The sequence below is a fragment of the Urtica dioica genome, chromosome 1 (assembly GCF_054948205.1).
Source record: "Urtica dioica subsp. dioica isolate 48M chromosome 1, U.dioica_male_clone48M_v1_H2, whole genome shotgun sequence".
In the NCBI taxonomy this organism is placed as follows: Eukaryota; Viridiplantae; Streptophyta; class Magnoliopsida; order Rosales; family Urticaceae; genus Urtica; species Urtica dioica.
Genome location: NC_142756.1, coordinates 13095815 through 13122924, shown reverse-complemented (window position 1 = coordinate 13122924; position 27110 = coordinate 13095815). Strand labels below are relative to the sequence as shown.

At 34.4% G+C, this 27110-nt stretch overlaps 1 protein-coding gene across 1 annotated transcript; it reads left to right on the top strand.

Annotated features, from left to right (window-relative positions):
* The first annotated feature begins 803 nt into the window (after nt 1-803).
* LOC149407315 (putative LRR receptor-like serine/threonine-protein kinase At1g05700) lies at nt 804-8462 on the top strand. Its single transcript, XM_089612848.1, has 13 exons — nt 804-949; nt 1454-1991; nt 3832-4313; nt 4800-4935; nt 5020-5091; nt 5180-5251; nt 5683-5763; nt 5875-6050; nt 6135-6346; nt 7160-7286; nt 7380-7442; nt 7528-7717; nt 7829-8462. The coding sequence occupies exons 1-13, from the start codon at nt 862-864 to the stop codon at nt 8229-8231; spliced, it is 2640 nt and encodes an 879-aa protein (XP_089468974.1). The 5' UTR covers nt 804-861; the 3' UTR covers nt 8232-8462.
* The last annotated feature ends 18648 nt before the right edge of the window (nt 8463-27110 follow it).

Genomic DNA, 27110 nt, shown 5'->3' with positions numbered 1-27110 from the left:
ATAAAACTCCAAAGCCTGCTAGGTTTATTTTCTGGCTCCGCACCACAAATACCCATTGCGTAATGCGTAAAACGTACTTACTTCAGTTCCCACGCTAAAAATCTATTTTGATGTCTTTTGGTTGGTAAGCTATATATATATATTACTTTGTGTTATTAAGGAGAAAGTCAAAGTCAACATGGATGATAATCTTATAGACTTATAGCGACTTTTTATTTGCTTATAGAAACTACAAAAATGTTTTATATATGAATATGTTAGTTTCTTACATATTTCTCGGTAAGGGTATCAAAGTTATAAAAGTCAGCTTCATCACAGCTGGAATAAATAAAGTCTCGTATGGGATGTATATAATTTGGGAAAGACATTTTAGTTTTTATTGAATATAAATTTGATCTTATATTTCAAGTTGCCATATAATTATAATCTACATAAAAGTTAAAACAAAAATTTGTTTCTGCACTTGATTGATAAGTAGTTCACACGTTCTGTAATTCCCTAAAGTCAGAGAAGAGCTTGGAATCAATTGTGTGCCGATATAATTGTATTTTAGCATTTTGAAAAGAATAATTAAAACCCAAGTGGACATATACTAAAATTAACTTTAAGCTATGATTACACAAGTTATGCTAATACAGCGGGACGCAAATACCATCATTGTACTAGCTTTGAACAATTCAACTATTTGACTTTGTTAAATTAAATATTTTGTCCTCTTTAAATTTCGATGCATGTAGATACATATATATATATATATATATATATATATATATATATATATATATATATATATATATATATATCTAATAGACTATCTAGGATTTCTCACGCACAGGAAAAAGAAGCGAGATAGATTGCAAGATGATAGCGATGTTAAGGCAATTTATGTATGCATACCTTTTGAGTTTTCTAGCTTTCACAGTTCTAGTTCATGCCCAAAGTCAATCAGGTAATGAAAAATCATAAAACCTATATACTAGCAACCCATATAATTTGTTTTTCTATGCATTAAATTTTCGTTCCATTTCATCATACAAGCCAATACATATATTTTCATCAGCACACTCCATGTATATCTTATTATCACGAGTACTGCAAAGAAAAGATATATCTGATCATAAAAGTATATAAAAACAAAAATTCTATAAATCTACTCCGTCTGATAACTTTTTTTTAACACGAACACATAAATCAATAATTAAATATAATAAAATAAATCTCAAAGATATGTTTTTCTTAATTTGTCCTACGGGTAATTTCAAATTCAACCGGGGCCGTAGCTGCTTTCAAAATATATCTACACATGTATCTTAAGTTTTTATCATTTCACGAAAACTTTGCGCATATACATAACATTTAGCTTCATCAAGCAGAAAAAAAATAAATAAATAAAAAAACATAGTAATTTTTACGACATTTTTGTAATATATTTCTTGATTTCTGTTGGTCACAGGGTTCATAAGCATAGACTGTGGAATAGCAGAAAACGCGAGCTACAAAGACGACTCGACCGGCCTGAACTACGTCTCGGACTTGTCTTTCTCCGGCGGGGCCGGAATAAGCCACACCTTATCGCTCTCAGACGATTTCGACAAACAGTTCGAGAAGCTCAGAAGCTTCCCCGAGGGAGACAGAAACTGCTACACACTCAGGCCCTCGGACGGGAAAGACACCAAGTACTTGATCCGAGCCAGGTTCCTATACGGTGACTACGACGGTACAGACTCTGCACCTGTGTTCGATCTCTACATCGGAGCCAACAAATGGGGTCCCGTGAAACTCGTGGACTCGTCAACTGTGAAGACGATGGAGATTATCCACATTCCAAAATCGGATTTTGTGTTCGTGTGTTTAGTGAATACTGGCCACGGAACACCGTTCATCTCGGCTCTCGAGCTCAGGCCTCTCAAGAATTCCACTTACGTTTCGACTAGAGCCGCGGTTTTGTATCGCCGCATGGATATCGGTGCACAAACCAATAAATCTATCCGGTAATGGTTTTTTTTTTTTTTTTGCCGTTAATATTTTCTTTTTTATTTTGCCGTGGCCATATTTTTCTTAGAAGTATGTGGATATGCTGTTGAAGAATAGGATTGAAATTATATTGAACAAATTAAAACTAAATAAACCATTTAACTTTAAAAAGTCCAGTAAGTTAACGTTGTACTTATATTATCAAAAATAAAATAAAATGCTATAAAACAACTATATGGCCAACTAAGTTTGTAAAAAAAAGATCAATCGACCAAGTTCACGAATCACGGATATATGAAACGAATCTCTTTTGTTTACACAAAGTTAAAACGCACAATATGGAATTAACGCAATTTAGGATCTATCTTTGTATCTCGATGACTTTTTTCCCCTCTTGATTGATAAAGTTTAGTATAGTGGTTCTAGATCCTACGTAACCGGAAATGAAAAAGAAAAACTCTTTATCATATAGAGCATTAATTTTGGTCACAGGTCTCACAAAACCGAAACTGGCAACGTGTACAAGTTTATTGTTTTTTTTTTTTGTCTGATTAAGCTTTCAATAGTTTTATTATTGAGTTCACTAGTTATTCAATACTAACTTCATGCAAGATGAGAATAATTTATTATTAATTGATTCCAACCTCCTATAAATATAAATATTCGTATTTTTTTTAATAAATATTAGTGTTTGATATGGCTTCACTTTAAATTTAATATGTATTTCTCACTGGAAACATGATCATGAGTTGGCGTAATATTGACTCATATATGTCAATACGCAAAAGAATGGGCAATGACTTATATATGCGGCGCAATATTTGAGGATCTGAAAAAAAATATTTTAAAATATTAAAATAATATAATTGACTTTTTAAAGTTGAAAGAATAGAATAATTCATCTCTTTAGCCCTGATTTATATGAATAAAAAGCTAAAACTCACAGAATTCTAAAACTGCACTTCATTCTTCTATGACTTTCGAAAGTAAATTAAATTAGTTATTATAATAAATTAATTAATTAAAATTAGTTTTGGTTGGACTTCTTTAATGAGCTTCGTGTTTATAATAGATAGTATTTTTAAAATAAATTATATTTATCATCAAAATAAATTATATTTACGATTATAATAAGTAAATTAATCATCATAGTAAATTAGATGGAACAAAATGAATAAAATATTAAAAGAACACAGAATCAACATATTGCGTACATAAGTTCAATCGTGACTATTTTTATTCAGGAAGAATTTGTTATAATTAGTCGATCCTAATTTTTTTTAGATTCTAGTTAAAGTTTTATTTTATTAAAAAAAAATATTGAAGTAAACTAAATTAACTAAACAAATTAATTTAATTTTTTAGACTTGATTAACTATTTTCTTAATAAAATGAAACTTTAACTATTTTTTTAAAAAAAATGTGGGCTATTGTGTTATTGGCCTAGTTGCCCCTTTATTAATCTTGGTAAATTTAGTTTAGTATATTAGTTAGTTTACGTTACTCGTTACTTGGAAATAGATTTATGATTAATTCGTCTGCATGAGTATTTGTGTAATTTGTACTTTTTTTTTTTTTTTGGCCTGAGTTAAGCTGTTTTTAACTATTAGGTCATTATACTAGATATTTAATATATATATATATATATATATATATATATATATATATATTGTATTTCCATATGGGTATTTCTCCCTTAAAAAAAAGTCTAAATAAACACTACAAAAAAAACTTCTACGGCTAGAGACTATAAATAAATTGTAAAATACATACTATTTTATTAGTTTACGATCTAGAAACTAAAATTAAATCTTAAACACTGATGATAAACGATCATGTTTTATAAAAATACACCAGATACAAAGACGACGTGTACGATCGAATGTGGGAACCGTTCAATTTCTTGGAGCGCAACCCCATAAGCACATCCCTGGCCTTGGACTCCGGCGGAGTATACCCTTACCAGCCACCGCAGGCGGTGATGTCGACGGCGCAATTGCCGGCCAACGACAGCGCAGACACTTTCTGGTTCCGGATGAAGCCGGAGGATCCGACCTCGCTGTACTTCGTCCACATGCACTTTGCGGAGATCGAGAAGCTCGGCGCCAACGAGTCGAGAGAGTTTGATATCTTCGAGAACGGAGAGCACTGGAACGGACCCATCTCCCCGGACTACCTCTACTCCACCACCATCTCCAGCGTCAATCCGGTGGTGGGCGACGTGGGGCTCTACTACGAGATCAACAAGACCGCCGCTTCGACGCACCAGCCCATCCTCAACGCGTTCGAAGCTTACATCATCCGGGATTTCTCCGAGCTAGACACGCGCGAAGATGATGGTAAGTATTATTATAAAGGGTTATTAAGTTATATAGCCACAAGGTTATAGTGAATTGAGATATAGCTCACATTTCGTTAATTTCTTGTAAATAATCAAGTTAACTTATTAACATATTAGTAAAAGACTTATTTAATCCAGTCAAACCTGTAAAAAAGTAGTTAATAGGCAGCCACGTATGCAAGTTGTTTATTTACAAAGTATTTATCAATGGTTGACTAATTTATAATTCCTATAGTTTAGGTGGCTTACGTAGCCAATTTTTTGTAATATAAATTTATGACGATGTATGGTAAAGTAGGTAAATTAAGAGCATACGGATTCATAGGCAGAAAATTCAAGACCGGAAAAATAATGGGAAAAAGTGCAAAATTGAAATGGACGATATTACAATTTTTCACTTGTTAGCTGTTGCATAATTTTTATTTAAGATTTGTTATTTTTTTCAACAAAAAAAAAATAATAATTACTTATTTGGAAACAATAGTTGAGGCTATGATGAAGATAAAGGCAGAGTGGGGAGTGAAGAAGAACTGGCAAGGCGATCCATGTGCTCCGATAACTTACGTTTGGGACGGCCTTAATTGCAGCTCCGATGGCGAAGATCCAAGAGTCGTCTATTTGTATGAACTACACTTAATTTAACAATTATTATAAGCTATTAAGTGTACTCTGATTAATTAACTATGCCTATGTTAAAACTACAGGAATTTAGCCTCCAGTGGATTGACTGGGGACATAACTTCTCACATCTCTGATCTCACAATGATTGAGCACTTGTAAGTTCATACACATCTTCATGAAAATCTTAATGGTCAGGGGTTCAATAATTTGAAAACTAATCATATATGCATGTATTCGTTTCAGGGATTTATCGAACAACAGCTTGACCGGATCTGTGCCAGATTTTCTCTCTAAAATGCAATTCTTAAAAGTTTTGTAAGATAATCTAACTTGCACTGTTATGTTTAGGGTTTCAAAATTCTGTAGATTTCGGAGGCTGGTATGTGATATAGCGTAGGTATAGGAAAGACGGGAAAACCCCATTTAGGTACAACCGCTAGGGTTTGATTATAAGACCTATATATCCAAAATTATAATCCAAAAACAAAAACAAGTTAAGGAAATTTTAGTACAAAAAAATTAGAAAAACAAAATTTCGATAAATACACCTTTTCTATTAGAAAATTACAAGATAATCAAATAGAAATTTTAAATTCTTTAAATTTTTGTCTAGATTTCTTTAAATTTTTTTTAACAGTCAATTACGACGGTCGGCATCTTAATCCTTGATTATATATCTGTATGTATTTTGGGATGGAAAACCACACATAAAACTGAACATACTTTTCTAATATTGATGTTCTCAGAGATTTGAGTGGAAACAACTTCACTGGCTCCGTTCCGTTCGACCTCGTTGAAAGATCTACAAATGGCTCACTAAAGCTAAGGTATTTTGGCTTCTCTAGAGCTTCATACGTTACAGTGTTTGTTTTACATCACATAAAAACAAAAATAATAAAACCAAGGGACCAATATATATTCTCTTATCTCTGTCATAGTGTCTCTGGAAATCAACACCTTTGCTCATTGGATTGTGAAGACTATAGTAGCAATAGTAATAGTACGAAGAAGAAGAAGAATCAGTTCATCATTCCAGTCATAGCATCGATCGCTGCGTTTTTGGTCATTTTAATTGCAGTAGTCATCGTCTGGAAAGTAATGAAAAGGAAAACAGGTAAATTTTTAGTACGATCCTTTGATCATGTGCCCATTTCAAAATATATTAGAATAAAAATAAATATAATAATAATATGAGCAGGTGGGAAGGAAATTCGGCCGAGTTCAGCTGTGCAGCCAAAAAGCAATGAATTCACTTACGCTGATATAATCGCTATGACCAACAACTTCGAGAGAGTGATCGGTCAAGGAGGGTTTGGAACCGTTTATCACGGAAAATTGGACCAGACTGAAGTGGCCGTGAAGATGCTTTCTGCTACTTCGGGGCAAGGCACTAAAGAGTTTCAGGCCGAGGTAATGATGATCACATTGAAAAATATAACTTTACAAGCTTAAATAGTTTTGCCAAATAGTCTAGACTTGTCTAAAATTAGTAAAATAGTCACAAAATTTAAAAACGTGCAAGTACGTGTAAAATAGTTAAGACTTGTCTATAAAGTTTTTTACAGTAGCAAATTACTTATATACATGGGTCAATATATATATATATATATATATATATGTAAAGCATTTTACTTATTAGGAAAATGAAACTGAAGCGCTATTTCGCTAAATATTTAAAGCATATACTGTTTTTCTAATCAAATAGTTTTAACTTTTTTATATAATTTTTTCATAAAACTATGATCCACTTGTTTATTGACTATGAATCACCACATAGATTTCATAAAATATATTTATATATATTATAAATAAAACTTCATTAATTTTAAAATGCTCTAAGTTTCGCGAACTTATAGATGGCGGCTCTTTAACTATATGCTCCCTTGAGTTTTGTGGACTGGATAATATAACATGTATTATCATGTTCATGTCAAAATATCATTTGACAATAAGGAAAATTACCAGTGACTTGATGTCTTTATGAGGATCTGGAATTTAATTATCCAAATAGTCACCGTATCTCTTATCATGTATTAATTAGTCTTGAATTTTTTTTTTCTTTCTATTTTCTACGAAATTTGAAATTTTATTGTTGATTGATCAATCATAACTTGTTATATTCCTGTCCAAAACGTCCAATCAGTGTATACTTACATAATTGTGAGGCTGAGTAGGGTTTGTTACTTTGTTCTAATATCCGGATATGGTGATTGAAATTAACAGGTAAAACTTCTCATGCGAGTACACCATAGAAACTTGACAAGCCTTATTGGATATTGTAATGAAAATGGCCAAATGGGGCTCATCTACGAGTACATGGCTAATGGAAACCTAGCGATGCTTCTCTCAGGTTCATATCGTAGAATGCTATATCTCTTTTATCTTGGCACGGAAACCATATTGAAATAGACAAAAATAATGAGTCAAACGATGATAAATGCAGAGAAAAACGCATACCCGTTGAGCTGGGAAGACCGGATGAGAATCTCCGTCGACGCAGCACAAGGTTTGTCATGTCTTGTCTATATACGTACTTTTATTCATATTTGTAACTAAAAAATATGTTTTGCAAATGGATTGGATATATTCAGGACTAGAGTATCTACACCATGGTTGCAGACCACCCATAGTCCATAGAGATGTGAAGACTGCAAATATTTTGTTGAATGAGAAGTTCCAAGCAAAACTCGCAGATTTTGGACTATCCAGAGATTTTTCAATGGAAAGTGCGACTCATGTCTCAACAGCTTTGGCAGGCACTCTAGGCTATCTGGACCCCGAGTGAGTGTTCATATTGAAACTCTTTCTTACACATCTACTCTTTCCATATTCGTTGTGACTCATCAACCCTTATTGATATATTTTTCTTATATATGCGGTGTTATTCCTCAGGTGCTTCGAAACAAGTTGGTTGAACGAGAAAAGCGACGTGTACAGCTTCGGAGTGGTATTGCTGCAAATAATCACGAACCAGGCAGCGATCTTAAAAATAAACGATCAGGATAATTGCCACTTGTCTGGATGGGTCGATTCGATGATGAAACAGGGAGAGATCAAAGGGATCGTCGATCCGAGGGTTCGTGGAGATTTTGATGTCAACTCTGCATGGAAAGCCGTGGAAGTGGCAATGGCTTGCGTGAGAAGCTCACGCGAAAGGCCGACAATGAACGAAGTGGTGATCGGATTGAAGGAATGTTTGGCATTAGAGACGGCTTCGAACAAACAAAGCAGTCGCCAGACTGGAGATTCGGATGTGGAGACTGGTACAGTATCTTCTAGTCCTTTGCCCAGATAGGCTCTTTACTTTACGTACGTGAAACATAATGGACTCTTATATCACAGTTTGTTTTTATAATTTTTTTCTTCTTTTTTCTAGGGATAAACAAATTGAAATATATGCTGTTGTATTTTTTTTTCTATGTTGATTCTGCCAGCGTAGTTGTCTTGTAATGACATTGATTGCTATTGCATCTTCTGTTTTGAGTTTTATGCCCTAATCCTAAATAAATATATATATAATTGAGTAGCAAAATCTGCTTGTTTAAAAACAAAACTCCTCATATTTATTGAATAATTGAAACATACTAAATCTGGACATGCGGCAGAGAATAGAACAGAAAATTCCTTTCCGATTCCCAAATTTTCATAATGGAATTTCCGTTTCGGAACCAGTTGGAACTGGAAATTTATTCTGAATGATAGAGATAAAGCTCATAGCTCAGCCACATCAGATGCGGAGGCAGTTAGGAATCGCCAGCTTTCGAGTTAATTAGGCAGAAAATAAGAAACTAGATAGTATATATCGATAGCCATATATAAAATTAACATATGAATATGTATGAATGTTATTGTAAATTATTTGCATTTATATTTGTATAAGACAAGATATAAATAATAAGAATAAGTTTTTACTATAATAATGCCAAATATATCATAGCTTATGTAGCTTTTACAGTACAGAATTTATATGTGATCAACAACGATATCTTTGAGATTTTTTTGTTTTGTTATTATTACCCATTTACTTTGAATCGGAGAGATAAGATTCTCCATTACCTGAACATATGAATTGTATTATGTTAATATATTAAATTAGTAAGCAAACAAACTTATTTAGATACTTGAAAATAATAATTCAATGCGAAAGAAATATATCCATACGTCAACTAATATTGACTTTAAAAATTGTTCAAAATGAAGTTAAGAATGAAATTAAAAGAAATCAAACTTTCAAATGAATGCCAAAGAAACTTTAATTAGAAATATGTACACATTAATAAACTTCTCAAATGATAGTTCGTTAGGAAGAAAATGGTGTGAGAACCGTAAACCTCTAGAACTATTAGGTAAACGTTTTTCAAGTATCTCAAGTCTATTATATTATTACATCAATAATTATTAGTAGTACATTAAAAATTATTTGGGTTTTATACATGAAAAGATAAATAATGAAAATAAAAATATTTAAGCATAGTAACGTCAAATATGACATAGTCTATATGGTTATAACACCAAATATGATATTTATATTCCTATGTTTATGTCATATTAGTATTATTACTACATTAAAAACTATTAGGCGTAAAAGTGTATATACATAATTAGCTGGGTAGATATTCTAAACACCGTATAATATAGAACATATATATATATATATATATATATATATATATATATATATATATATATATATTATACCTTACATCCATCCTATAACGTGGAGGTGTTTTGTCAATATTATAAAGTGTATCAAACACAATTCTTTACTTTGATATCTTGGGATGTCAATCAAATTAATTATGATAGTTTGTCAGGATCCCGTTCGATAGTTTGTCAATAAAAAAAAACCGGGACTAACGGGATCACCAGATCCCGTTAGCCCACTTAACGGGACGGGAGTCCCGTCCATCAGCAGTAACGGGAGTCCCGCTCTCGTTACTGTGCCTAACGGTAGCGGGGATTCCGTCTCGTCCCGCTAGTTAGGCCAGGATTAGCGTTAGCTCATATTATGTGTATTCGTCCGTTTTGTAGGTAAGCAACAAGTGAGGAGGGTGGATCAGCGGCGTTCGATGGCTAAGGGGTTGGGTTGTGGTTCCGCTCGTTTATTTTAAAGGACTTCTGCTACACAATTTTCTAAACTCTCGGTTTGAGATTTTTATGCTTAAGACACTTTCCAACTTTAATTAGTTTTGCAAAACTGAAGTTGAATGGTTTTATTTCCACTGAATATTCCAACCATCTACTTTAGTTTGGAATTCCGAATTAAGTATTTCTCTAATTTTCATCAATTGTTTTTGTAAGATTTCAAGTGTTGGTTATTTTCAAAGTTTGTTTTATTTTAAAGTCTAAACTTTATAAATAAATGAAATGATGTTTCAAAAAAAAAAATTACCCACTTTTTTTTTTCTAAGTAAAAGAATTAAGATAAGTGTGACGGTCCGGAAAGCCGGGTCGTCACAGTTGGTATCAGAGCAATGAACCTACGACCACCCTCGCTATTTGATCGCACGGCTGCATCCTCTACTCCAGTAAGTTAGTTTGTTTTATTTTGTTTATTTCTTAGTCTTTTTTTTTCTTTTCACTTAGATGCTTATGTCGAAGAATTTGAGGACCGCCACCCGAGAGGTTCAAGCCGACCGTAAGGCCTTTGAGGCTTTCATGAACTCGAATCCCCCAACACTTTTCGGAGATGAAAGACCAGATGATTGTGCACTTGCTTGGTGTACAAACATGGAGGAACGTTTCCACCTGTTGAAGATACGTGGTCCTCTGCAGCTCAGTATGGCAGCATGCCAACTTAAAGTCCCAGCACTCTCCTATTGGAAGGAGAAGCTCAGGAAACGCCCAGATGCGGAGTGGAACCTAATGAAGGAAGGTATCCTGCGCAACTTCACCACAAAAGGATTTGACGAAAAGATCACGAGACAGATCTATCGTCGAAATTCTGAGACATGGAGGATGATGCCCGAAGAAACGTTTGAGGATTACTACCACCGGTTTAATAACACTTTTAGCCGCCGACCAGAATCAATTACCGACGAAGAGCTGATTCAGCTATTTTGGGATAAGCTATCCGATTTCGAGAAAACTATGGGGAAGGCTAAATTTTGCAAACCCCCTTCCAAGCCTTCTGGATCTACGCTTGAAGAATTCCTTTCAGACATGGAATTCCTCATATATCCCGCGGCATGGCTTAGAAGAAATTTTCCTTCTGGGAGTGATGAAGAAGATGAAGATGGAGACTCACTGGATGATTGGAGGATGGGATCACCCGGAGAAGAATCGGAGGAAGACCCTTCTGAGGATGATCCAGACGAGGATTAGATTCTTCTTGCTATTCTAGAATTTTGATTTATTTGTCTTTCCTTAAAGTTTGAAATACCTTTTATACTTTCGTTATGGTTTTGGTTTTGCTTTAGTTTGAGTGATATGCTCGAATTGGATTACGTGTTTTAGTTATATTTATTTTATGGGAAACGCACTCTTCTTTAAAGAGTTTTATAAAGTTTTATGTATGGAGTATGTATGTGTTTTTTTTTCTTTTCATAACCGATCCCTTCTAGTAGCCAAAAACCCTAATCATGAATATGTCTTCAAGATTTTAGATGGAAAACGTCACTACTGCTCGTGGACGGGGTAGAGGAAGGGCACGAGGCCGAGGAAGAGGAAGAGGCAGAGTTGCCGCTGAGGTTCCTAATCAAGGTGCCCCTCAGGCTGCCCCATTCCCCGATCAACAAGAACCTAAATATCCTCATGGCCCTACCCCTGCTGCTCAGCCAGCTGGCCAACCTGATCTGGCAGTTCTAGTTACCACTTTACTACATCGCATCGAAGCTCAAGAAGCTGAGATACACGATTTAAGGAACCAGCTTCATCAGGAAAATGAAGAGGTCGAAGAAGGGGAACAACCGCCACCGCCACCCTATGTTCCCATGCATGCGGCAGCACAAGCCGCTCCTCAGGGTGTACCTCAAATGGGTCAAGTCAATGTTGCTGTTGACCTATTCGAGAGGTTCAGGAGGATGAGGGCTCCATAATTCGGAGGATCGACCGACCCATTAGTAGCTGACGAATGGATATCGGAGATCAAGACGATCTTCAACTTTATGAACATAACCGAGCAGGAGAAGGTCATATGTGCCTCATTTCTCATGAAGAAACATGCGCGTTACTGGTGGGAAACAGTGGCAACAAGGAGGGATGTGCGAACTATGACTTGGGATGACTTTTTGGAAGAGTTCACCAAGAAGTATTTCAACATGAGGGCAATGAATGTGCAACAGAAGGAGTTTGCGAAGCTGAAACAAGGCTCGATGACCGTGACTGAGGCGGTTAGTAAGTTCAACCAATTGGCGAGACTGTGCCCACACTTGGTTCCGACAGAGAGCGAAAGGGTCAGACGTATGATGGGCATGTTCCGACCAGAGTTGGCTTTAGCCATTGATAGTGGAAGTCAGCCACCTACCACGGTTGCCGATTATCTCGAACGTGCCATGCGAGCTGAGTATCACTTGATCCAAGTGAAGGAGGAACGGGCCCAATTTTATAAGGCTCGGAAAGAAGATAGAGCTCAAAACAAGGGTCCCGACACCAATAAGAAGCCAAACCAACCAAATAACCATCAACTCAACCGCAACAACCAAGGTTTCAGGGCGCAACCCCATGGAAATGGGAATGGGAAGAAAAGGACTCATCCCGGTAATAGAGGTAACGCCAACAACAAGGTCAAGGTAGAGGGAACAAATTTTCCAGTATGCAAGACTTGTGGAAAGATGCATCCTGGAGAGTGCCGGAGAGGGACCGTGACCTGCTTCAAGTGTGGTCAGCCGGGCCACTTCCTCAAGGACTGCCCGAAGCCAAATTTTGTTCAGAGTGGACAGTACCAGCCTCAGAATCAGAACGGGCGACTTAACTACATGTCGACCGCACTAAAAGGACCACAAATCTCTTTGGATTGTTTGGAAGCACCTACATCCACCCAAATGCCACCACCAACTCAAGCTCGTATCTACGCCTACACCAACGCCGATGCCTTAGCCAGCTCTTCAAATGTAGTAGCAGGTCAGCTTCCTATAGCTCATCTTGATGCCTTAGTATTGTTTGACTCTGGTGCTATGCATTGCTTTATTTCGTTAGAACTGGCTAGGAGATTAGGCGATAGTGTAGTGAAAACTAAGAAGGTTTTCCGGACGGCATTATCGTCTGGCGATATGTTATTATCGGAATATTGTCTCAAAGAGGTATCGATAATTATAAGTGGACAAGAGCTAAAGAGTGACTTCGTTGTCTTAGAAATGAAAGACTTTGATGCCATCTTGGGTATGGACTTCTTGGTGGAGAATAATGCAGTGATCGATTGTCGGCGAAAAAGAGTAACCTTCAAACCGGTGACGGGGAAGAGGTTCACCTTTGTAGGAAGACCACTCAATAAACCAAAGATGATGGTGTCAGCATTGCAAGCTAAGAGATTGATGAGTAAAGGGTGTCATGGATACCTAGCGTCGGTGGTGGACAAGACGAAGGAGGTCGAAACAAAACCACAAGATGTGCTAGTGGTGAGGGAATATATTGACGTTTTTCCTTAAGATCTCCCTGGTTTAGCGCCCGAACGTGAGATTTCTTTCACAATCGAGTTGCTACCTGGAACAGGTCCAATTTCCAAAGCACCCTATCGTATGGCCCATGCCGAGCTCAAAGAATTACAATCTCAACTTCAAGTATTGTTAGATAAGGGATTTATTCACCCTAGTCATTCGCCATGGGGAGCACCCGTTTGCATGTGTATTGACTACCGAGAGCTAAATAAAGTGACAGTCAAGAACAAGTATCATCTTCCAAGGATTGATGACTTGTTTGACCAACTCAAGGGGGCAAAGGTATTCTCGAAGATAGACTTGCGATCCGGCTACCATCAATTACGGGTCAAGGATGACGATATCCCGAAGATAGCTTTTCGCACCCTCTATGGTCATTACGAATTCACTGTCATGCCTTTTGGACTCACTAATGCTCCAGCAGCATTCATGGATATGATGAATAAGATCTTTAGCGACGTCTTGGATAAGTTTGTTATCGTCTTCATCGATGACATACTGATTTACTCCAAGAGCGTCGAAGACCATGAGGGACACTTACGAGTCGCACTCCAGACGCTGAGACAACATCAGCTGTATGCCAAATTCTCGAAGTGTGAATTTTGGTTGGATAAAGTGCATTTTCTCGGACACGTGGTTTCTAAAGACGGAGTCTCCGTCGATCCTGCTAAGATAGAATCCGTGAATGATTGGAAGCAACCTCGAAGTGTGACAGAGATAAGGAGTTTTCTCGGTCTAGCAGGTTACTATAGAAGATTTGTGGAAGGATTTTCTACGTTAGCTGCTCCACTCACCGCCCTCACCAAGAAAGATAAGCAGTACGAGTGGACCGAGAAGTGTGAAGAAAATTTCCGCGAGTTGAAGAGAAGACTCACCACCGCGTCAATCCTCATAGTCCCTGAAAGTGGAGAACCTTTGTCTATCTACACTGATGCATCAAAAACAGGTCTTGGTGCAGTGTTCATGCAAAATGGCAGAGTAGTGGCTTATGCGTCACGACAACTCAAGAATCACGAGAGGAATTATCCTACTCATGCTTTGGAATTAGCGGCAATGGTTTTTGCTCTGAAGATCTGGAGACACTACTTGTATGGTGTTCGATGCGAGATATTCACCGATCATAAGGATTACGATTGTGGTATCCATTACCATCCCGGAAAGGCGAACGTGGTAGCTGATGCATTAAGTAGGAAAGATGAGGCTCGGCTATCGATGATGCATACATTATCTCCTCGAATCGTTGACGAAATCAACAACATGGAAGTTGAAATTGTCACCCGGGGACTAGCCAACATGACCTTAAAATCAGATCTGTTCGAGAGAATCAAAGAAGCGCAAGGACATGACCCTGAGATGTTAAGGCTGAAAGACAATGCACTGGATGGCCAGGAGTCAAAATTTTCTCTTGCAGAGAATGATGTACTCTTTTTCGATGGAAGGATCTGTGCACCCAACGAAAATGAGTTACAAAGACAGATTTTGACCGAAGCACATGAGATTCCATATTCAGTCCACCCAGGTTCCACGAAGATGTATCAAGGCCTCCGAGAACACTTCTGGTGGAACGGAATGAAGGGTGACGTTGCAAAATTCGTCAGTAAATGTCTTACCTGCCAAAAAGTGAAGGCCGAACATAAACGACCAGCTGGAGAATTACAACCAATCGAGGTTCCTGAATGGAAGTGGGAACAAATCACAATGGATTTTGTGGTTGGTTTACCTAAGACAATTGAGGGTTATGATGCTATATGGGTAGTGGTGAATCGTCTGACCAAATCCGCCAGATTCATACCGATAAAAGTCACGTACTCCGTGGAGAAGTTGGCTGAATTATACGTTAATAATGTAGTAAGACTGCATGGCGTTCCTTTATCCATCATCTCAGATCGTGACGGTCGTTTCACTTCGAACTTCTGGAAGTGTGTGCAAAAGTCGATGGGATCGCAATTGAAGTTCAGCACCGCTTTTCACCCACAGACGGATGGCCAATCCGAAAGGATTATTCAGACCTTAGAGGATATGCTACGAGCATGTGTCATGGATTTTCGTGGGAGTTGGAATAAGAGGCTGCCGCTTATTGAATTTTCATACAATAATAGCTACCAAGCTTCAATCGGTGTTGACCCATATGAAGCTCTTTATGGAAGAAAGTGTCGATCTCCGATTCACTGGTTTGAATTCGGAGAAAATAGCCTCGAGAAGACAGATTTTATTCGAGACACCACTGAAGCCATCAAGAAGATACGAGATCGAATGGAAACTGCCCAAAGCCGACAGAAGAGCTACGCTGACAAGAGGAGGCGACCACTGGAATTTCAAGTAGGAGACTTCGTATTCTTGAAGGTAGCACCTCTCAAGGGTGTGATGAAATTCGGCAAGAAGGGAAAATTGAGCCCGAGGTACATTGGTCCTTTCGAGATCACAGACAGAATCGGAAAAGTAGCCTACCGTCTAGCTATGAATCCCGAGTTAGCATCGGTGCACAATGTGTTTCACGTCTCAATGCTCGAAAAGTACCTGCCCGATCCAAATCATGAGTTAATACAAGAGCCTATCGAAGTACACGAAGACTTGACGTATGAAGAAAGGCCAGTACAAATTCTTGATCGTGAAGAAAAGATCCTAAGGAACAAGGTGATTCCATTAGTCAAGGTACTTTGGCGGAATCATAAAATCGAAGAAGCCACTTGGGAGGGCGATGATGATATGAGATCGCGATATCCGGACTTATTCCTAGAAGCTTAGTGTTATCAAGTAAGAATTCTTATGTTGTGTCTCAGCCTTTATATTAATTTTCGGGACGAAAATTCTAATAAGTAGGGGAGATTGTGAAACCCCGAAACTTAGCCATTTCAGAATTTAAAAGTTTATGATGTAAATTTACAAATTAAAGTTTCTTTTTTTGTTATGTGCTACTTATGTATAATACTCATTTTGTTTTAGTTATGAGTTCTACGTGTCGATAAATTTCTTTAAATTATATTTTAAGAATATAAATTATGGTGTATTATATATTATCCCATAATATGTAAATATTGATGCATATCTGTTGTGTTAATTATATATATATACCTTGATGACATTAAATATATATATATATATATATGTATATATATACATAATTAGCTGAGTAGATACTCTAAACACCGTATAATATAGAACATATATATATATATATATATATATATATATATATTATATCTTACATCCATCTTATAACGTGGAGGTATTTTGTCAATATTATAAAGTGTATCAAACACAATTCTTTACTTTGATATCTTGGGATGTCAATCAAATTAATTATGATATTTTGTCAGAGTAAATATCTAGCAATTAGCCTTTTCTCATGCATATGAGTTAAGATGTTTCCTTTTAAAACAAAGAAGAATATATTATGTAATAATTGCATGATATGTACAATTGTTATTACGATAGGTAGCTGCTCTCTCTTCTTTCTTCCCCCCCCCCCCCCCTCCCCCCCCAAAAAGAAAAAAAAAAAAAAAAAAAACCACTTACAACAAATTCCACGCACAGAAGGTTTTAGGATATTTTTCTTCAAGCAAAATTTTTCTTTTCTCAAGGTATTTTCTAAACATCACTTTTTCTCATTCTTTTGGTGTTCAGCCATTTTTTTTCTTTTTCATATATAAGTTTTGTTTGTGGAAAAGATAATTCAAGCATGTTTCAATTCTATCAAGATTATAGGCAGTAAGAAAACGTTTTTGTATTAATTAGTTAAAAAAATTATTTTAGTCTGATTTTTTTTATACCGAAATAATCAAGATTTGTCTCTAAAATTCAATTATGATCAGCGCGCATAATTTTGTTTTCTGTTCCAAACAGCAAGGTTTTGATTCAAAATAAAATAGCTAACAAAGGAATGGTGATTTGGAATTTTTATACCAGAATATTAAACATGTTTTTAGTATGTCTTAAAAATATTGTAATTTTTGGATTAACGATCTAATTTCTAAAAATAAATTAAAATTATTGCGCGATGTTTTATTCCTGTTTCAAACAGCGAGGTTTTATATTTTTTTTAAATACTTGCAAATCGTATTTTCGCTGGAATTTTGTATACGAGGCACCTATATATGTTGTTGTTGCATAGAAAAAATAAGTATGAGGTTTAAATTACTGGAAGTATTTTTGTTAGTTTTTTTTTTAACAAGTGCGCAGATCTGTCTCTTTTTCTCTAAAACCCAATTTTTAGACAATATATGTTTTAATTAGATTTCTTCATCTTAGAGCCAGATTTTTGTCTTATCACTGAAGACTAATATGTTCAAATTTATATTCTATAGTCTCTGGAATTTTTTTTTTCCGGAACCCGAGGACGAAGGGTATTTTCGTCTTTTGACGTCCCTGTTCCTTCTCTGATATTTTTTTTTTCCAGAAACTTTGTTATGTCTAGAAGTGTCTTCTAAGAACCTAATTCCTATCCGTTCGAATAGGTACCGAGCCGAATAGCTTTTCCAATCGTTCGAGAGTCTAAGAACTTTTCTCCGACTCAATAAGGTGAGAATAATCTCACTACAATACGGATTAGTTTAAAATTAATTACGATGAGTGTGTGATCTGAATTGGTTAATATGTGTTATATGATTGATTGTGTGATTTTTCTTATGTGCGTGTATATGTGTTATTGAGTGAATTGTGATTATTATGTTATGTCTTGTTATGATGAGTTTATGTATGAGTTTAGTACAACTTTGGCATAACATGTTCTAATTATTAGCATGTTTTATTTATGTTTATGTCATATGTCATCTTTGTACGTAACACAACTAATCAAGTGATAAGATAAGTAAGAGAGTTGTACCGCCTCGAGCTACGGAGGTATTAAGAGAATTCTCTCGAGCCGACCTACGGTCTCATAAAGAGAGTTTTCTCATATGATATGTTTATTAGATGGTGCGAACTATGGGAGGTCGCAGCCCCGTAGTTCGTTTCCAAAGTGTACACTGAAATTGGTACGACTACTCTAGGGGCACCCCGGATAAAATATGATAAGTTTTATGATACGAAAGACCATGACACTGTTAGAATTTTAAAACACTAATAACCAGATCATGCATTGCATTACTCATCTTTTTGTGAGTCATAGTTATTCTCGCTGAGCGTTAGCTCATATTATGTGTATTCGTCCGTATTGTAGGTAAGCAACAAGTGAACAAGTGAGGAGGGTGGATCAGCGGCGTTCGATGGCTAAGGGGTTGGGTTGTGGTTCCGCTCGTTTATTTTAAAGGACTTCCGCTACACAATTTTCTAAACTCTCGGTTTGAGATTTTTATGCTTAAGACACTTTCCAACTTTAATTAGTTTTGCAAAACTGAAGTTGAATTTTTATGGTTTTATTTCCACTAAATATTCCAACCATCTACTTTAGTTTGGAATTCCGAATTAAGTATTTCTCTCATTTTCATCAATTGTTTTTGTAAGATTTCAAGTGTTGGTTATTTTCAAAATTTGTTTTATTTTAAAGTCTAAACTTTATAAATAAATGAAATGATGTTTCAAAAAAAAAATTACCCACTTTTTTTTTTCTAAGTAAAAGAATTAAGATAAGTATGAAAATTATCGGAAAGCCGGGTCGTCACATTTTCGGACCGTCCTACTTATCTTACTATTTAAACTTATGAAAATTATTTAGAAAAATAAATAATTTTTTTTAAAAACACATCGTACAAATGCAAACCAAAATTTTAAATATTTTAAAACAAACAAAAACAGAATCCATAATATAAATCTTACTATTTTGAGAAGTACTTAATCAAAGCTAAAAATATGAAGTATCAATTTAAAACCAAACACAGCAGCAAAACTAGTAAAACATAATCCATAATATAAATCTCAACAAAATCGGAAAACTCTTTGAAACTTCGTAACTTCGAAATAAATGAAAATAAAAACTTTAAAATTTAGTTCTTAAAGACTCGTAGCGGAAGACTAATTTCGTGAATGGCAGCCACAACTCAACCCTCTCACTATTGACGCCATTAGTCCACCCTGCTTAGTTCTTTGTATGTTGTTTACCTACAACATAGACGTAAAGTTTTTCGAAGAAATGAGCTTACGCTCAGCGAGAATAATATAAAGCCCACAAAATAAAAAGAGTAATGCAATGCATGAACCGGTTATTAGTATTTCAAAACTATTGGTGACTTGATTTTTCTTTTCTTGATTCTATCAACTTTTAGTTCGGGGTGCCCCTAGGGTAGTCGTACATATTTCAGTCCCACTTTAAAAACGAAGATATGGGGTTGCAAGGTCCCATGCAACCCCCACTTCGCTCTATCTACAAAACTTATTAAGGCCTCCGCCTGGAAAACTTCTCATTAATACATCTCGAGGCGGTACGACTCTCTTTCTTATATTTATCTTTTCACTTTGAAGGTTATGTTAAAAACATATATGATATACGACAAAAAGACTTTCATACATATGCTCATACAATAACATGCATGACTAAAAAATAAAACATGAACATTTTGAAATCTACTTTAACTTAACATCTAGCTTACCAAACATAAATCACTACTTCAAAATAAACATCTAATAATTAGCATCATCACATAACTTGCAAATCATAATTCACTCAAATCACAGACCACACAAGAACAAACACATAATCAGATAGTAAAACACATACTTAAGCATACAAAGCTACATATAAACCATGTCATAAGTAATATACTCATCAAATATATTTTTGAACTAATCTGTGTTGTAGTGAGATTATTCTCATTTTGACAAAACGGTGTAAATTTTTTCGGTCGAAGACGGAATTGGAAATTCTACTAGACTCGAAACCTAATCGAGATAAAATACTACAGGGGATCCACTAATAAGAGGATCCAAGACAAGCTTTAGGTTCTGGAAACTTTCATAAACGACATTCAATGTGAAATTGCGAATATACCATTGGCTATTAGGGTTTCGGGAAAAACTAAATTCTGGAAAACTTTTGTAAACATTACAGTGACTATAAAAGATAATTTTGCACACTTTTTACAAAGTCACCACGGCTAAAATTATTCTTTAACTATTTATTACAAATAAAACAAGTACTATAAAATCGGACGTTAAAAAAATGTGTCAAACTGGTCTGCACATTATTTCCAAAATAGCTATACCGTAAAAATTGTTTTTGAAAATAAAACTAAATTACATATTTGAAAAGAAAATTACACATAATACTGAACATTGGAAAAACTTTCTAATAAAACTAATAAACGAAAATGCCAGTGTCAAAATTGATTTTGAAGTTAGGCCAAAACTGTGAAAATGGTCTGCACAATGATTAGAGAATAATCGGAAAACATTTTTTATTTAATAAAAATATTATTGGATCCAACATTTAAACAGAAAACCTCTAAATCTAAATTTCTAAACAAAAAATCGACGAAACAGAATTATTTATGAGCCTTGGTAAGCATATTAGAATTGATTATGATTGAATCCAAACCAAAAAATTTATTTTGATCTATAAACTCTTTTAAAAATAAAATCACACAAACAATAGAAATTAACTTATGTGTTATATTTTTTTTCTTTCTGCGGAAGAAAAAGCAACAGCTATTGCTTTTAGCAAATCTCTCTTCCTTTTTAAAAGAAACGAATAATATATATATATATATATATATATATATATATATATATATATATATATTTACTTGCACAACAAACTAAACAGGGTACATGTATATATTATAAATCTATATATATATATATATATATATATATATATCAATAAAACAATTGTGCACACAATGCACACATACACGTTAACTAATATATATATATATATATATATATATATATATATAATTACTTATATATGTATACATATTCAGATGACATACAAACAGAAACATATACATAACTATTTTGAAACAAAACTTATTAACGTAATATTATTTCTGGTCTATAATATATATATGTACACACACGTATGTATTCTAATATTTTGGATTTTAACATTCTTACAAACATTAAAAAAAAAAAAAGCTAAAAATTATTTTGGAGTTTTACAGTTATAACACCAAATATAACATCTATATTCCTACGATAATGTCATATTAGTATATTATTACATTAAAAGCTATTATGTGTTAAAGTAACATAAATGTTTGCGGAAAATTAATTTAGTTTGTGAAATGTTTAATTTTTATGATTGTTTTTGTATTTAATGGTACATTAGTAGTATTACATTAAAAGCTGTTATGCATAAAAGTAAAATAAATAATTGCGAAAAATTAATTTATCATTAACTGAATACTTGAATGTATACATGTACATATAAATTACTTGTTTAGAATTTGTTAGTTACAAGATATACCAATTTATATCAGATAACTATATTCCTAATAACTAGATAAATATAAAACATACTCTAAAGCAACCGACTTTATATTACATGACATGATTGTTATCGGGCATACTATGATCAATGGTGAATACGTAATGGAAGTCAAAAATTCATACGGTGAAGATTGAGGACACCAAAGTTATGGCTATGTTTCTATACACCATAGCAATATGTACTACATATATTTCATCACTATTGCTTGGGCCAATATGTTGTTTTCTTATTAAATATTGATTTTCTAATTAGACTTTAGTTTGTTGAATGTTTAATTTTTATGTTTGTTTTTGTATTTGAATTATATGATTGTTTTTGTATTTGAATTATATATAAGAACACCACTCGTATACATGGAAAATTATTAGTACTACAGTAAAAATGATTCGCATTTATATATATATACGAAAATATCAATAATGAAATAGGCTGTGTAGTTATAACACCAAATATGACATTTATATTCCTACAATAATGTCATATTACTATTATTATTACATTAAAGCTGTTATGCGTTAAAGTAAAATAAATATTTGCGGAAAATTAATTTATTGTTAATTGTATACATGTAAGTTAATTACTCGTTTAGAATTTGTTAACTACGAGATATAACAACTTATATCAGATAACTATATTCCTAATAACTAGATAAATATGATATGTACTCTAAAGGAACCGATTCCCCACTGTAGGAATCAACCTCATCATCTAATACATTCAGTTGGCCCCAGACCCAAGAAGCTTGAGATCGGCAAACAGAATCAAGCCCAATTCGTCAAGAGCAATCCACTTCGTCATGGGCCCAAGCCCAGTCGGCTCAGGTAGAGTCAACTATCCACCAAAATCAAGTCTGAACCATCACGCCGTCAACCCGAAAGAAGCGGTCTCTAGTCTATCTTCTTGCCACTGCAGGTCAAGTCAGCACGCACTTGGCACCTCAAAGTCCTCCAGATTGATCACGTGTCCACCAGATCGACGACAGAACGATAATAATCTCAGCTATAAATAGACGAATTCTTTTGGTATTACTCTGTTAACAGATCTGGTGGCATTTAATTGTAGAAAAACGAAGAAAAAAAAAACAAATCTGACTAAATTAAAACATGAATTATATAACAGGACAAAAAAGTAAATCGATTTAATAAAAACCGTCTAATTAATCAAGAATGGCTAATTAGTTAAAAATAGGTAAACTTTGGATATTTCTTAATTGTCATAGTCAAGTAGTTTCAAGTGGCTTAATCTGTGCGAATATATATATATATATATATATATATATATATATATATTATCGGACTCGCCTTTGTGCACATAAGTGACTTTGCACCAAATTAAATTAACAGTATTTTAAGCATTGATTGACTTGCCCTCTAATCGATTACACTATATGTATAGGCATTCTCAACTAATTATCGTTGATTGACTTGAGTCTCCACTGGTTACACTATTTACTAAGGGTGGCAAATTGGTCCGGACACGAAACACGAAACGGTTACGACACGATTTAAAGCGGATTTGGATCTTAATAACTGAGTCGGTTCTTAATTGGATCGAACACGCTAACACGATTAAATAATGGTTCAAAACGACACGATTACGGTAACACGATAAAAAACCGATTAACACGATTATTAAATGGTCGACACGAAACACGATTACGACCCGCACGAATATGATCCAATCAACACGATTACGAGTAATAACACGATTACGATCCATTTAAACACGATTAATATTATATATGTAAAATTATAAATTTATAACTATAAACATAAAATTATAATTATAAACATAAAATTGATATTAGAAAATATGATATAATAAAATAAAGTATATTCGTATAAATTTCAATTCACGTATGATAATATATAGCCAATAGTATACCAATTGACTTAACCCGAGCAATAAGAATCACAATTCATATCGAGCAATCAAAATTACTATAATATTATAATAACGTATTAAATTCAATTTTATTTTATTTCAATTTTAATTCAATTCATATCGAACAATCACGATTCACAATCACAATAACTATGTTTCATAATAACGTATCATATTCAATTTTATTGAATTTCAATCCAATTAAATTCATATTGAAAAATAACAATTTAAAATTGACAATCACAATAACTATTATCTCATAACAACGTATCATATTCAATTTTATTTTATTTCAATTCAATTCAATTTATATCGAACAATTTCAATTCACAATCACAATAACTATCATCTCATAATAATGTACCATATTCAAATTTATTGGATTTCAATTCAATTCGTATTGAAAAATCACAATTTAAAATTGACAGTCACAATAACTATAGTCTCATAATAACATATCATATTTAATTTTGTTTTATTTCAATTCAATTCATACCGAACCATTACAATTCACAATCACAATAACTATCATCTCATAATAACATATCATATTTAATTTTATTTGATTTTAATTCAATTCAATTCACAATCATAATAACTATCATCTCATAATAACGTATCATATTCAATTTTATTTTATTTTAATTCAATTCAATACACAATCACAATAATTATCATCTCACAATAACGTATCATATTCAATTTATTTGATTTCAATTCACAATCACAATAACTATAGTCTCATAATAACGTATCATATTCAATTTATTTGATTTCAATTTAATTCAATTCATATCGAGCTATCACAATTTAAATTTGACTATCACAACAACTATAGTCTCATAATAACGTATCGTATTCAATTTTATTTGATTTCAATTATAGTAAAATGACTTATTACCTCCATTTGCTTTCAAATTCAATATCTAATTTTTATCCAAATAAAACATTCCCTCCATAACATTCCCTCCATATTCTCCATAACATTAGACTAATATTTAGATTTGATATCCCTCCATAACATTCCCTCCATATTCTCCATGAAACTATAAATAATTAGACTAATATTTAGATTTGATATCCCTCCATAACATTCCCTCCATATTCTCCATAAAATTTCAACTACCTATTTTTGTTTACTTTTACCCTTCATTATTCCCCCCCCCCCCCCCCCCCCCCCCCCCCCCCCCCTTTTTTTTTTTTTTGATATTTTGCCAAATTTTTTGTGTGAAAAACTAGGAAATAATAAAGGGAAAACAAAAGTATTAGTTAGCCACGTGACTCAGTGTCGATGTATCGGAAGTTAGTGTAAAAAGAAAAAGGACAATTCTAATTTTATGACTAATATGTTTTTTATGATTATATCGCAATTAATCGAGTCCGAATGTCTAAACACGGTTAAAATACGATTAAATACCCATTTAACACGACTATTAAACGGTTTAATTTAAACGGTTATGGATCTGTAAAAAAAAATAAACGGTCGGATTTGGATCTAGATTTCAAACACGATTAATAAATGGTCGGATTTGGTTCTAGCAATTATTTATGCAAACACGATTAACACGACACGAACATGAAATTTCCATCCCTACTAGTTACATAAGGAAAGACACTCTCAACAAGACACTCTCATTTTAATAGTTTGAACCAAAATATAGAGTAGCTTGTTTTTTGACACTTTTAATAATGTTTTGAAGAGAGATAATATTTTGATACACGGTTTGCCCTTTAATTTGTAATTTTGTTCATTCAAGCCTCAAACCAAAACTGGCTCAATAAGAATTCTCGTATGTCTTGTTTATTGTGCCATGCACATCTCTCTCTCTCTCTCTCTCTCTCTCTCTCTCTCTCTCTCTCTCTTTCCTCTCTTTTTTCTCTGCGTGTGAAGGACGTTTGAACTTCCTCCATGAGTTGCGTGTCTCTGAAGTGAAGCTCAGCTCTCCGGCCACCTCGTCTTCGTCTAAAAGTAATAGCTTCTCTCGTTCATCGCCGTCATCGTCTTCTCTCCTCTCTTTTTGTTTCTCGGTTTTCGTTCATCCTCGTCGGGTTTATGAGTTTATGAGTATCGGAGAGCATGTTTGTTCAACGTCATCATCGTGCATCTTTAAAGAAAGCTTCTTTTTCGTCGTTCATATTTGTTTTCGTGCGCTTGTTGTGTGGGTTTTAGGTCTGTGTCGTTCTGGGTTTGTTGGTGTCATTACCCGCCGTCTCTATGTTGTTTGTTGCTGGGTTTGTTTGTGTGTTGTTCTTCGTGTTTTTGGTCGTTTGAGTTTTTTCGCGTTCTTGAATTGTAGACATACATGTCTACAGTCTCTGAACTTGTAGATTGTCCCCGTTATACATCGTATTGTAATTGTAAACATATAGGTCTACAACTTAATTTTTTGTAGACATATAACTTTACAACTTCCGCTGTTGTAGAAGTATTAGTCTACAACATCTGAAGGTGTGGACCTATATGTCTACAATTACAATAATTGTAGACATATATATCTACAATTGGTGTAGTTGTAGATATACATATCTACAAATATTCTCATTGTAGACATTTAATGTTTTTTCATATACGATAATAACAAAATCAGATATGCGTTTTTCCTATGCAGGAATGTCAGATATATATATATATATATATATATATATATATATATATATATATATATATTTCTGAAGCATAGCGGTACGTGGGTCGAACCCACATTATACGTCGAGGGAGGAAATTTAGGTATTATGGTGTCATCTTCGGTAAACTACCCTAGTATGATGCAGATGTTGTTCGCAGAACTTGGCCTCTCCCCATCAACTCACAGAATCGATTTGAAGTACTTGATTGATGGTGCATGTAAACCTGTTGAGATTAAAGACAACGGTCAATTGAAAGCTTATTTGTATTTGAGGAAAACGATTCCTGACGTCGAAAGATTTCATATGATTTCGGAAATATCTGAAGAGCCGCGGGAAGGGCATGAGGCAGCAAGGAAGAGCATAGTTTCTTCAGGATTTAGATCAACTCCTAACACAGTTGAGCCAACACTGGGACTGGAGGACATGAATACTCTCTACGAGCCAACACAAGAACGTAGAGAGTACCCTCCTCCATGTGGAGAGTCCGCTCTTCCACCACCTAGACAGACTCCTCTTATTCCACCTCATCCACGTAGAGAGTCTTCTCATCCACGTAGGCAGTCCGCTCCTCCTCCTCCTCCTCCACCACCTACATAGTCCGCTCCTCCTCATCCTCATCCAAGTAGCGATGAGCAAGTGCTGGATATCAATTCCCTTGTGACACTCTAGCTTCATGGATTGTACACTAGCAAATTGATCTTAC